The sequence below is a fragment of the Maniola hyperantus genome, chromosome 27, assembly GCF_902806685.2.
Source record: "Maniola hyperantus chromosome 27, iAphHyp1.2, whole genome shotgun sequence".
Lineage (NCBI taxonomy): Eukaryota > Metazoa > Arthropoda > Insecta > Lepidoptera > Nymphalidae > Maniola > Maniola hyperantus.
This window is the reverse complement of record NC_048562.1, coordinates 1897912-1912994: the sequence shown is the minus strand read 5'-3', so window position 1 is coordinate 1912994 and position 15083 is coordinate 1897912. Positions and strand designations below refer to the sequence as shown.

Here is a 15083-nt window from a genome sequence, read left to right as displayed (position 1 = left end):
AATGTACAAAATGCAATAAGTATTTGAAGGACTTATTGACTCTACTCAATCTTCTACACATTTGCATAGCCACTGAATTATGAGAGGAATAAACGAATTAACTTATTAATAAATATAAAGTAATTTTATAAAATAATTACGACTTTTATTTTTGAAAACATATCAATAACAACATTCGTCGTCATAGAAACCACAATATTACACGCGCAGCCGCGCGCCGCTGGGCTGGCCCTTCCCTCCGCCACCCGCGCGGTGTCTAATGTTTTGGGGTGAGAGGCATGATTATTTTAACCGAAATCAAGCGCTTGAAAAGGGTTGAACAGTAGTTTGGGAAAAGTATTTTTGAGAAAAAACTACTGAATTTAGGTTTGCAAAGTAAAGTTATTTCAACTAATGAATAAATAAACTACGTGTAATGATAAATTCTTTTAGAATTTTCATATCCCTAATCTTATTTATTTACGCCCAAAGTTGTCATAAATTTAGTGTTAAAATAGGAATCTTTTGAGGCTCCTAACTTTTAAATCAATATTTTTTTCAATGTTTTAGATATCATTGAACCTAGATAAAGACGAGATAAATCGATATAATTCTTAGTTTTGTGCGTACAATATCGAATATTGTTGTATTTTCCCTCCTACGTTTGTATGAAGAAAGCACCGAACTGAGCTGCCTTAATTACTTTGACTGTATCTTTCTGCCTACATAGATATTAAAAATCATTTTTAGTCACCGATTTTCTTTTTCGTAAATAAATAAATTATGATAAAATGAAATGAAATTAATTTATTCAACGGTGAAGAAAAACATCGTGAGAAAACCAGCATCCCTGCATACCTGAGAATAGCAGAAAACCGTCATTTTGTGGCCGGCCAAGGGCGAGTCAGACTCGCGCACTGAGGGTTCCGTGCTACAATCGTATTTTTTCGACATTTTGCACGATAAATCAAAAACTATTACTTTGTTTTAGAATTTACAGGTAAAGTCCTTTCATATGATACCCCACTTGGTATAATAGATATCTTACTATGAAAATTGAAAATACATCCTACTAATTTATTTGTTCATGAACACATTTTTTTTGTGTGATTTTTATTTATTTATTCAGATACAAGTTAGCCCTTGACTGCAATCTCATCTGGTGGTAAGTGATGATGCAGTCTAAGATGATAGCGGGCTAACCTGAAAGGGGTATGGCAGTTTTTTATTAAACCATTTTTTTATTATATCATCTTAGACTGCATAATCACTTATCACCAGGTGAGATTGCAGTCAAGGGCTAACCTGTATCTGAATAAAAAATAAATAAAAAAAAAACCCATACCCCTTTGGTTTCTACACGGCATCGTACCGGAACGCTAAATCGCTTGGCCGCACGGCTTTGCCGGTAGGGTGGTAACTAGCCACGGCCGAAGCCTCCCACCAGACCAGACAAGGAATTTAGAAATTATAAAATTCCAAACCCCTGCCAGGAATCGAACCCGGGACCTCCCACTATTAAGACCACAGCGCTCACCACTGCGCCAGGGAGGTCGTCAGGATGTAACCACAAACTCACGGTTACTCAGGTACGGAACCCTAAAAAGTGCCATCCGGAACCCATCGTGTGCGAGTCCGACTCGCACTTGACCGATTGGTACGATTCGTGTAATTATGACCTTATAATGTCTATACCGCAGCTATTGGCTGTACAAATAAACTCTTTGTACTACCCAAGAGGTATGATGCCTCAATTAGATACACAATAATTTCCATCGCCCTAAAGCCCTGGCCATATACAACGCGTGACGACTGCGCTTCCAACACGACTAGAACGTAGATCTATAGAGCGTAGGTACTAGGTACCTACTAACTTTGACTTAGCTTAAAATTATTAAGTTCACGCATGAGACCGCTTAGCGAGTTTATAAATAAATCCATACCTTTAGTATTATAAGTACAAAAGTGTATAAATAAATAAATAAATAAAAATATTTTTTATTCGATTAAACTTTTACAAGTAGGTACTTTTGTATCGTCAAATGCATCTACCACTGGTTCGGAATGTCTGCCTGTGTGTCTGTTTGTCTGTCTGCTAGCCTTTCACGGCCCATTCCTTCAACCGCTTTGACGAAATTTGGTACATACAGAAATAGCTTGCATACCGTAGAAGGATTTTACATAGGATTTTAAAACTTAATTCCACGCGAACGAGCCGGCCAAGTGCGAAGTCAGACTCGCGCACCGAGGGTTCCGTACACGGGTATTTTTTTCGACATTTTGCACAATAAATCAAATAGTATGCATAAATATAAATTTGTTTTAGAATGTACAAGTAAAGCCCTTTCATAATATGACACTACACTTGTTATAGTTATCTTACTTGTTACTGTCGTTGCCGCTCCGCGTCGTGTCTGACCAAGGCTTTTATGCTTTATAGCGGACCGCTAATTCGCAGAATCATGTTACAAACGTGTGAATCGATGAAACGAGTTGCCGCGAGCAATTTGAGCTTCGTTCAGTTGATACAAAGAAGCGGTATCTTGCAATTATATAGGTAACACACATTATTTTCATCACTAGTCAAGTCACTACCCGTAAAAACCAGCCGAGTGCGTGGCGGGCCACGCGCAGTGTAGGGTTCCGTAGTCACAATAATTATTATAGCTGATCTAGGATAGTGCTTTTATTTTATTTATAAATATTGAGGATATTTTGGATTCCATGGTTTTTCACGGTTCACTTCTACAAACGGGCCTCCTATATACTACCATTTGGCTGATAGAGGGGGGGGGGGGGGGGGGGACACTTGACTCTAATAAAAATTAGCACTTTAAAACATCATATTTTACAAATACATATTTTTAAAATACCTATTCAACGATACCCCACACTATGTGTAGACGTATATGGGGTAGACGAGAAAAAAAAATTCACCCCCACTTTACAGCTACCCTAAAAAAAATATTTATCACAATTTTATTTTATCACTTTGTCGGCGTGATTTATAGGTATTCCGTATTTATACCCATGACAAATTACAGATATCTAGCACTATTAGTCTCTGAGATTAACCGAGGACGGACGGACGGACAGACGGATGGACATGGTGAAACTATAAGGGTTCCCTGTTTACTACGGAACCCTAAAAACCGGTCCAGTGCGAGTTAGACTCGCGCACCGAGGGTTTCGTACAAGGCCTTGGATCCTTACAAGTGGACGTCTATCAGTTGTTGTTGATGATGATGATAATGATGATGACACAAAAGCCCTAAAAATTTAAACTCAAGATTATGCGTAGGAAGCTTGAAATGGCGGGATGTTACAGAATTTCAGCACTCATTGTCAAATTAACTTGTGTGTTTTTCACAACTGTTTCGTCAAATTGAGTCGCGGGTCACCCACGTTGTGACCTCAATAAGACCGACCACAGTTCAATTAGAACTGACTGACAGCTAACAGAAATGACACAGCCTTTCGTAACGATTGACAACTTTCAGATAGCCCGGCTGAAATCAACTCACTTTGACAAGGCGATCTATAGTCCAATTTTCTCTCTCATTCTCTATTCTCAGAATAAATATGTACCTGTAGAATTAGTCCTAGTGACTCTTACTGTTAGAGAGAGATAGCTAAATGCATTTAAGCTCTTATTAGAACGTGACAAAATGATTATTTTTTGTCCTTAATACCGTGGCCACTTTTTTGTTTGTTTGTCAATATGTATTGTTTTTATTTGTACGTGAGATCTTGGCAAACAACGTGAAGTAAGGTTATATTGACTCAAGTATCTGAAAGAAATAATTGATTTGTTTTGTTGTTTTTGTTTTTGAAGTTATTTTGCAGTGGTGGGTTGCAGTATACTAGGCTACAATAGCCGAAGCGAACGGAAAATAGAAGGAATAACATTTCACAAGTACCTCTGCTTGAGCGAGAGGGACTGAGGGGGCCACGCTAGTTGCATATCTGTATATATGTCCCACGCCCTTAAATACCCTCATAATTTAGTACATCAACACATGAGTCCTAACCTTGCTAGCCGGGATGTTACGGACAATGTCTAGCACCTTGTATATGTATCGCGGAATGTACTATGTATTGTTAGGAAGAATCAAAGTTCTATGCTTTATGCATAGCTAAATTTAGGGTTATTACTCTGTGTTGGAGATGATTTTTGCCGCCTCTGACTTGAAATGGCGTCTTTCGCAGTACCTTTGTTAAAATGTCGGTTGCATGATGCATTATTGTGATTTCACATAGTTTCTTATGTTGTTTTGTTTCGTAGGTTATGTAAAGAATGTGCATTAAGTGATACGAGCTTACTTTGTTCCGTATTAGTCGCAAAACTTCTTTGTTAATAGAATTATTAGACTTGATGTAAAACCTCCTTTGGGATTTTTTTTTTAAAGAATATTAGCCATATTAAATGACTGATATTCCCCTTTCCCTCCAATTAAGCGTCAAGCTTGTGCTAGGAGTAGGTACGACAATAGTGCAACGGGCGGGACTTGAACCGTCGACCTTTCGGTTTTCAGTCTACTCCTATACCGGTTGAGCTATTGAGGCTTCAAAGCCATTTCATTTAACCAACTCCCAGGATCGTGCTAATAGTAGGTAGGTACCTATTATATTATATTTTCTTACCTTGATGGTGGACTCAGGCAGTTGAAGCTGTGCGGCTAGCTCGCACCGCCTGGGTCTTGACACGTAGTTCTCTTTCATGAACTCCTTCTCTAACCTCGCCAGTTGCTCCCGAGTGAATGCTGTGCGATATCTCCTGAGAAAGATAAATATTCCATTTAAAACTTTAAAAAAAATTGCAACTAAGCAAAAAAGATAACTGCAAAGTGTCGCTACTAGATGGCATTGACAGTCGCTTCAGTGCTGTGTGAACATGCATATCACCGTCACTGGCAGTAAGCGAAACTGTGGCCTAGCGGTCAAGGCGTCGGGCGTGAAACCCAGAAGACGCAGGTTCGAATCCAGCCGGTTCCGCAATTTTTGATATGTATTTAAAATTATTAGGCAATGCATTGGTACTGATTCTGAGCACAACCTAATTTTAGAGTATTCGCATCATCTTCTTACTAATGTAATATGAAAAGGACAGACGCAGTTTGACAGTTTTAAATTTAATTTTTAGATGGTAAAACCCGTGATTTTAGCGCACAGTCGCGAGCCTACTGTTTAAATTTGTATTGTGCACTAAAATTTAGAGTCTTTAATTTGATTTGAAGCCTTTTGGCGACCTCCCTGGCGCAGTGGTAAACTGTGTCTTATTAGTGGGAGATATAGAGGAAACCCAGAAGACGTGGGTTGAATCCTGCCGGTTCCGCAATTTTTGATATGTATTTAAAATAAGCTGTGATAGCCTAGTGGTTAGGACGTCCGCCTTCTAATCGGAGGTCGGGGGTTCGATCCCGGGCACGCACCTCTAACTTTTCGGAGTTATGTGCGTTTTAATTAATTAAATATCACTTGCTTTAACGGTGAAGGAAATATCGTGAGGAAACCGGCATGCCTGAGAGTTCTCCATAATGTTCTCAAAGGTGCGTGAAGTCTACCAATTCACACATGGCCAGCATGGCTATGGCGAAAACCATTCTCACTCTACTCACTCTGAGAGGAGACCCGTGGTCTGTAGTGAGCCGGCGATGGGATAATCATGATGATTTAGGTACAACCTACCTTATGTTAGGGTCTGGTGCGGAGTTGGAGGTATTTATTTGTTCTGATTGAGGACTGAGCGATTCTGTGGACAAACAACATATAATTACTCGAAAATATATATTTTTTTTATTACTCTTTAATGAAAATATTACAATTACTTTGAATTTTATATATTAACTAGCTTATGCTCGCGACTCCATACGCGTGGACTACACAAATTTCAAACCCCTATTTCACCCCCTTAGTACAATTAAATTTTCAAAAATCCTTTCTTATCGGATGCCTACGTCATAATATTCGTAGCTATCTGCATGCCAAATTTCAGCCTGATCCGTCCAGTAGTTTGAGCTGTGCGTTGATAGATCAGTCAGTCAGTCAATCCTTTTATATATTTAGAAGACTAGCTTATGCTCGTGACTTCGTCCGCGTGGACTACACAAATTTGAAACCCCTATTTCACCCCCTTAGGGGTTGAATTTTCAGAAATCCTTTCTTAGCGGATGCCTACGTCATAATGGGTATCTGCGTGCCAAACAGCCCGATCCATCCAGTACTTTGAGCTGTGCGTTGATAGATCAGTTAGTCAGTCAGTCAGTCAGCCATCTTTTCCTTTTATATTCTACTAAAATTATAAAATGTGAAAGTGTGTATCTTTGGATGTTTGGATGTTTGGACGTTTGTTACTCAATCACGCAAAAACGGCTAAACGGATTTGGCTGAAATTTGGAATGGAGATAGATTATACCCTGGATTAACACATAGGTTACTTTTTATCCCGGAAAATTAAAGAGTTCTCACGGGATTTTCAAATCCACGCGTACAAAGTCGCGGGCATCAGCTAGTAATTTTATGATCCGTCCTCCATACCAATAAATAATTAGTTATCGGTTAGAAGGAATGGTTCTAAAGGGTTATAAGTATAAGCACTTGACACGGCGAGTCTTGGATGTTTAAGCATCCGTTTATCTTAATGACTGTTTTGTCTAGACATCAGCTACTGGCACTGTGTTCAAAGAACACCGCTTAAAACGTACTTAAAGCATAATTAAACCCCAATGATGTAAGAGTGGAATAAAATCTGAAAGAGCGCGGATTTGACTCGCAGGCCGCAGCTCGCTCCCGGAATGATCGGGACGAAAATTACCTACAGGCAGAGGCGGATTAAATGCCGAGAGCGCCCTAGGCAGGCACTACTTATTATAGTTATTTATGCAACTGTTGTATAAAGATGGGTAGGTATTAAAACACGAAAGTGTTTTTTTTTATTTTTTTTATTTTTTTATTTTTTGTAGAGACAAACAGTTACAATTAAATAAATAGATAGTATATATATAAAAACACTTAAACCAAAGCAGTCTCCAATGAGAAATTAACATTTATAATAAAAATTATGTCCACAACACACGTATGAAAACTAGGCACAGAGTATTTAAAACTAACAACAGTTGAATACAAGACTTTATCTACACCCATAATATGAATTCTCTATAAAAGATTCTGAAAAAGTTAGCTTATTGCCAACATTAAAACACCCAATGACGTAATAACCATTATAATATCATCCAAACGGATGTTATAATGTTGTACTGAATTTCATAATAACACTCCTTTGTTTTTACGTCATTGGGTGTTTTAATGTTGGCAATAAGCTAACTGTTTCAGAATCTTTTATAGAGGATTTAAAGCATGGGTGTAGATAATATTTTTTACTGAATTATGTCAAAAGACCGGGATCGTATCATTGCATAGCTGGTAGTTGTTGATTATACAATAATTTATGTGAACGAATGAAAAACATCGACAATCTTTCGGCCACTCCAAGATAATATTACTTAGTTAGGGATATGAGTACCTACATCGACCTGTAGAAGGATATAGCAAATTTGTAAAGCACTGTCTCTATCGTTGAGACCGACAAAACGTCAAATAGGTATGAGTGACAGAGACACCGCTCTACAAAGCCGAAATGTCATTCTAAAGGCCGATGTGCGATGTACATTACTTTCGGCCGCGTACTGTATTTTTGCGGCTTTAAAAACTAATTAGTTACCCACTATGAACTCGATGTAAGATTGACTTATCATAAAATACTCTTTCGTTCGGAAACCAGAAGCCCCAAGCCGTAGGTGTTAATTGCTCGCCCAGCGCTTCAAAAGCAGTACATTAACACAAAACAAACACAAATAAGCTATTGTCTAATTAAATATTTTCCCATGCTCCTTTATGTGTTCATATGAGTACCTATCTTTCTTTCGCTTATAAACACGGAACACAAAGGAACCGAAAGCCCACAGTCCAGTGCCGACTCAATTTAAAAAAAAAATAACAAAAAAGTAGCACCGAACGCCGACTTTACAGATCTGATTAGGCGCTGAAGTGGTTCTAAATTTAAAAAGCGCGGCAAGTTATTGACACTGGGCGATGAAAACGCTTTCAAGTCACGTTTGACGTTGACGTTTGTCTATGGTCTATTAACGTAATGGCCGCTCGATTAAGACATTCGATATAAGTAACTTCCGGTGTGCTTCAAATTTGAAAGTTAAGCACTTTATTACAGTAGGTAGGTACCTAATAATAGATTCGTTGTAGGTAGGTATGGTTTTTATGTTTTAATGTAGGTGTTATTGATCTATCAACCACAAAAACTTTTTGGGGTTCCGTACTTTGTTGTCTGTCTGTCTGTCTGTCAAAAGACCTATAGGGTACTTCCCATTGACCTAGAATTTTGTTTGGCAGGTAGGTAGGCCTTACAGCAGTCATTAGGAGAAAAATCTGAAAACCGTGAAAGTTGTGGTTAAATCACACAAAAAAAAATTAAATTGTGGTCATGAACTTATAATAAGTATTTTCAATTTTTAGAGTAAAATAACTATATCAAGTGGGATATCATGAATGGGCTGTGCATTCTAAAACAGATTTTTATTTATTTTTATTATACATCATAGTTAGGAATTGAATTACTGTGCAGAATGACGAAAAAATACGACTGTAGTCGGAAACCTCGGTGCGCGAGCCTGACTCGCACTTGGCCGGTTTTTGGCTATTTTATTTATTTCGAAACTATGATAAGTAGGTACCTAATGTCTGAAATTTCGGATTTGAGGTTTGAAAGTAGTATGAACCTCCAAAACCGGAGTTGATTTTGGGGATTTTAAATTTTAATCCCACCTACGATCATGAAGTTATTGGCATAATTTGAAGTTACCCAAGGCAATTTGTATTTTTAGGGTTCCGTACCATAGGATCACTTCGTTGTCTGTCTGTCCATCGTGTCTCTCTTAAGAACTTATAGGGTATACTTCCCGTTGACCTAGAATCATTATATTTGGTAGGTAGGTATGAGTAGGTTTTATAGCACAAGTAAAGGAATAAATCTGAAAACCGTGAATTTGTGGTTAGGTAGGTACATCACAATTTTTTTATAATTTTTTAAAGTATACCGTGGGGTATCATAATATGAAAGGGCTTTACCTGTACATTCCTAAACAGATTTTATTTTTATTTTCTACCGTGGACTGCATCATCACTTACCACCAATTGAAATCGCAGTCAAGGGCTAACTTGTAACGGAATAAAAAAAAAACATTCCGAATGCTGTCACAAAAAGGTCACACCACCCACTCGTTATACCTAAGTACTTATTGTACATATTTTGAAATAATGTGTTGACTTCATGACTGAGGTACTCACTCGTCTTTGTACTTACTCGTATAATTAGCATTGCGCTGAAACACTGACTGACCGACACGATTTCGAAATAATTCACCGAAAAAGAGGTCTTGTGCCGCCCGCCTGGATCCGGCGGCTGCCTGCAATTCGTTTGATGTCATCTGTCCACCTAGCGAGGGGTCCGCGTTGTGCGAGGTCGCCATTCTAGCACCTTGGGACCCCAACGTCTAATACTTACCTAATAGATAACTGACTGATCTACCAACGCACAGCTCAAACTACTAAACGTATTATGACGTAGACATCCGCTAAGAAAGGATTTTTGAAAATACAACCACTAAAGGGGTAAAATAGGGGTTTGAAATTTGTGTAGTTCACGCGGACGAAGTCGCGGTAATAAGCTAGTTTCATGTAAATACGAAATGTAAAGATATTAAAAGATACTACAGATAATAAAGATGGTTATATCGATTGCACACACTAACCGATTCCGATTAATCACTCGCCCGAATCGATTACCTTAAGCGTTAAACAGCTAATTAATAGTGGCACAAGCCAATTTGCGAACCAAATAGCCCTTGTAATAGCCGGAATCCGATAGCTATATATATTAACCATTCGGTATTATCGAGAATTGCCATGACCCTCGGGTCGCCACGCGTCCCTAATTGTATTACCATTGTGACCTATTGCTTAGTCTGTGGACGCGTGTCATAGACAATGTTTATCGGACCATAGATTTAGGGACCGGGATAGTCTGTGGTAATTTGAGGAGTTTATTTGAAATTAGAACGGCGTTATGTTTTTATAGATTTTGATCGCTGTATCTGATGGAATAACAATAATAATATTATTATTTACTAACTGGGTTGGGGTCCCAAGGTGCTGGAATGGCGACCTCGCACCGGAAGACGCAGTGTTAAAAGACCCCCACTAGGTGGACGGACGGACATCAGACGAGTCGCAGGGAGCCGCTGGTTTCAGGCGGCGCAAGATCGCGGCGTGTGGAAGTACCTACAAGAGACCTATGTCCAGCTGTGGACGTCTATCGGTTGATGATGATGACTAACTAGGTTTTGCTAAGAACTTCGCTTCATCATCATGATCAACCCTTCGCCGGCTCACTACAGAGCACGGGTCTCTTCTTTTCTCTCGGGGAATTTCCCAAATTGAATTATACAGATTTTTATTATTTAAAGCTAATAACCTAAATGTCGATTTTCACGTCTCTAACTCCAAAAACATAGGACTTTCATACAACCTTCCACCCCCCCTTTCGCACCCTGGGGAAATTTTTCAAAACCGTTTCTTAGCTGACACCTACGTCCTAGAAAGAACCTACCTTCCAAATTTCAAGTTTGTATGCTTTACAGTTTCTGAGATTTCGTGATTAGTCAGTCAGTCAGTCAGTGAGTGAGTGGTATTTCTCTTTTATATATTTAGATTAAAAAAAAACATTGAGAAATAATAATATTTTTGATATAGATAGTCAAATACCTACCCAATTATAGAATATTTATTACGTATTTCAAGTCGTGGATACGTTTTTTTGTGCCGTGTTGGCGTCTAAGCCACTCGACATGTTCCCATGCTGGGTGGCGACAGATCACTTAAAACCAATTTGCAACAGTCTAGCCGGTGGTTTCCTTCCACTGAACAGTTTGTTGTATTGTATAATCTTCAAACACGACATGAGACCTCTTTTCTTCGCCGCCCGAACGCCAGCTGCGTTGGCGTGTGTCTTAAAAAAAAGAATGTCATAGACAATTTCGAACACTTTGAAAGTTTGAAAGCTTCCTGAATTAACTTCCGTTCTTTTTTCGAACGGAAGATATTTTAATTAGTTTTTTGCTAATTTGTTAATTTTTAGAGTTCCGTACCTCTAAAGAGAAAAAAGAACCCTTATAAAATCACTTTGTTGTCTGTCTGTCAAAAGTACGATTTTAGCCAAGATTTACGAAATATGGCCATGAATATTAGCCCTTATTTTAAAGGTGAACCATACTTTTGACATGGCACTTTGACACATAGAGCTAAAATGGCGAGTGAGATCTCAAAATGCACACACTAAAGATAAGATTTTACAGTAGGTACGCTGCAGAAAGTAATGTACATTTACGTTTATAAGGAGATAGCAGATTTGTAGAGCGTTGTCTCTGTCGTTGAGACCCACAAAACGTCAACTTTTTACAGCAGTACAACAAACTTTAGATTTCCCATTAATAGGAGCAGAATCTTCGGAAGAAAATTAATCACAAAAATTAGCACACTCCCAAAAGAATTAAAACAATTCTGAGCAAAACATTCGCGAGCAATTATCCGATGTAGAGCCAATTACATGGTGTCATCCCCCGACGCTACCCCTAAACCAATTTTGATAATAAAATCCGTATCTACTAGTCAGCTACGATGTTATGAAGATAAATATCTCCATGGGGAGTTGGATACAATAAAAACACAATCAGTTTAAGCCCAATTGACAAGACATACTGCCGTTTATGCTCCCCTGGTCACGGTGGGGGTTATAGTCGAAACTTTTATCCGGTCAAAACTACTTTTAACTAAAAGACTAGTTTTGACGAAAGACGTTGGTCGTTGCACTATTTTCGTACCTACTCCTGGCACAAGCCTTACGCTTAATTGAAGGGGAAAGGGGAATATTAGTCAGCTATTAACTAAGCTATTAAAAAAAAGAGGGTTTTGACTGAAATTTGGTCAAAACTGTTTACATTATCCATATTGATATCAGTACCCTTATTATAAATGCGAAAGTGTGTTTGAAAATTCCGTGGGAACTCTTTGATTTTCCGGGATGAAAAGTAGCCTATGTCACTCTCCAGGTCTTTATCTATACCCATGCAAAAATTCACGTCAAATCGTTGCACCGTTGCGGCGTGATTAAGGACAAACCAATAAACCAACAAACAAACACACTTTCGCATTTATAATAAGGGTACTGATTTTTATCCCGGAAAATCAAAGATATACCACGGGATTTTTTAAAAACTGTAAGCCTACTTGTACTCCTTACTACCGTTATTCGTCAAATTCAAAACTAGTTATTTAATTGTTTTACCAGATAAAAGTAGTTTTGAATGAATTAGTGTTTTGAGTCTAAATAATAAATGACGTGTAATTAAAAATGGCGTAAACTGTCAAATAGTGGCGGGAACAACGGAACACCCGCGCTTTTCTTTTGACCACAGACAATTTGATTTTGACAATTGACTTATGTTGAGTTATCTGTACAGCTGCCGAATTTGGGTTGTTAAACAAGTGAATTTGGGACAATAGCTAATTTTATTAGATAACTAGCTGACACGGCGAACTTCGTACCGCCTAACAGTCGATTATTTGTCAGGCAAATTTTTAAATTTTCTCTCCGTAAGGACCATCCTCGTACTTCAAGGAACACTATAAAAAAAGAATAAGCGAAATCGGTTCAGCTGCTCTCGAGATTTGCGATCAGCAACACATTCAGCGATTCATTTTTATATATAGAGATTTAGTTAAAAGAAGTACTAGTAAGTATTATTAATCAATACATATTTTTAATTCAAAACGACTTTCGTGAAACTCCTAGTTTTAACTGATTTTCCAGTCGAAAGCTGTTTTGTCTGGGTTAGAGTTCGACTGTAACATAGGAAATGACGTGTAATTAAAAATGGCGTAAACTGTCAAATAGTAGCGGGAACAACGGAACACCCGCGCTTTTCTTCTGACCACAGACAATTTGATTTTGACAATTGACTTTTGTTGAGTTATCTGTACAGCTGCCGAATTTGAGTTGTTAAACAAGTCAATTTGGGACAATTGCTAATTTTATTGTATCTAAATTGGATAATTAAGGGGATTTAAGAATTAAATTTCCAGTGATGACATCGCTGCGCGACATTTTCGCTATAAGTCCCGCAAATTGCTAATGCGCGTGGCCGCCATTTTAGTGACGTCAGCACTAGACTGAAGTGTCGAGCAACCAGTACCGGTGACAAAACTGGCGTTAGAGTACGCGTAGGTAAGTATCGTGTTTTGAATAATTGCAAATTCACACATTTAGTTTCGTTTTTGTTTGTTATTGTTGTTAAATTTTTGTTAGGTAATTTGTTTTACTTAGTTGTTATTTCCTTTTTGGGTTAAATATGAGTAGGAAAATAACTAATAATTGTGCCCGTGAGATTATTATTAAAGCAAACAATTATTTTGCAAAAGAGAAGGAGGATTAAAGAACGGGCCAAGTGCGAGTCAGGCTCGCGCAACAAGGGTTCCGTAATTCTAAAGGGTTTTTTATGCATCATAGTTTTTGTTACGAGTTATGTACGAGTACCCCGGTGCGCGAGTTTGACTCGCACTTGATCGGTTTTTTTTTTCATTTTAAAGGCCAACCCACATAACGGTAAAAGAAATTAGCCTTCCATTAATATAACAATAGGTACGGGACGTTATAATGTGTCGGTATTTCACAAAGTAGTTGTAAAAATCTCCTAATTGTTTTATGGGGTGGCTAGGGGAGTGAGATAGGGTTGCCAACTTTTTTAGAGAAAGGAAAATAACTTAATTATTAGATACCTATAGCATTAGTAATTAGTAATTATTTTTTATAAAAAAGAAAATTTTTAGACTATTTTTTCACTTTTTTGTGCTATTGGTGTTAAAATATGACATTTAATATTAATTACTAACCATACCTATTAAAGTTTTTTAATATAGGTACAAGTACACGATGTACGTACCAAAATTACTTAATAGGTAGGTATATGAGTGGCTACTTTACTTATAAAAAGTATAAAAATCGAAAACTTTTTATATTAGGTAGGTGTTACATACGTACCTACCTACTATAAATTTTTAATGATCGCCAACCCTACTTCCAACATAGATTAAAAACAAATTACTAAAATAGGTTTATAATATATCTTTATTACAAAGAGATAAAGTTCAAAATGGAACAAAAACTAATTTTTGCGTTAAAAGCGGCAATCTTACCTCCTACCTGAAGAAAATTAAGTTTGTTTACATTTTATGATCCCATTTTTGTGTCTTTGACGGCTTTTAGCAAAAGATACTTAGATTGTTTTGTTTAGACATTAGTGAAAACTGACTACAGTGTTAATGGCCTAATGATGGATTATTTAAATGTTTATAGGAGACCGACCAGTTTTGGGCCCAGTTTTGGGCACAGTCCTGTTACAGTAAAAAAAATTGGAAAACATCATTTATTTTATGACAAAAAATTTACAGTTGCTAAATATAAAAAAATATTAACGGAAATGTCTGTGTTTTGTGTCGAGATTATTAGGTATAGGTACCTATCTACCTAGATAAGTAGGTAAGTTCTATAATTGTATACTTACCTAGTGAGATGGTGTAAAATAGGATTTAAGTACTTAAAGGAAACCAATCTAAACAGTTCACTAGTCGTCCAATTATTATTAGGTAGGTACCTACTTGATTGATAATTATTGCAAAAATATGGTTGTTCAAGAGCTGATGCTTATTTCGCTCAACGGTTGGGCCTTGCCGTTTAGCGAGGTACCTAATAGCGCCAGTGTTTTGGGCACAATGCCCAATAAATGACCATTTGGACAGCTTATATTTTTTGTAAATACTTATAAGATTTTTAGTGATAAGTTTTTTCTATATGTAGAATGTAGATATAAAGGTACTATATATAGTTTTCTTATTTAAGTTGTGATGTCAATTTTTTTTAATTAAATTATTAGAAAACGGCCGCACTCACAGACGTTCATTAAATAAAGTGAAATTTG

At 37.4% G+C, this 15083-nt stretch overlaps 1 protein-coding gene across 1 annotated transcript in view; it reads right to left on the bottom strand.

Annotated features, from left to right (window-relative positions):
* The window catches only part of LOC117994802 (segmentation protein even-skipped-like), a 37081-nt gene that overhangs the window by 14816 nt on the left and 7182 nt on the right, over positions 1-15083 (bottom strand). The window contains exons 2-3 of the mRNA XM_034982762.2: positions 5668-5731; positions 4624-4756 (exon numbers count right to left, since the gene is read on the bottom strand). Coding sequence (XP_034838653.1) covers positions 4624-4756; positions 5668-5731 — 197 coding nt within the window. The remainder of the gene's footprint in view (positions 1-4623; positions 4757-5667; positions 5732-15083) is intronic.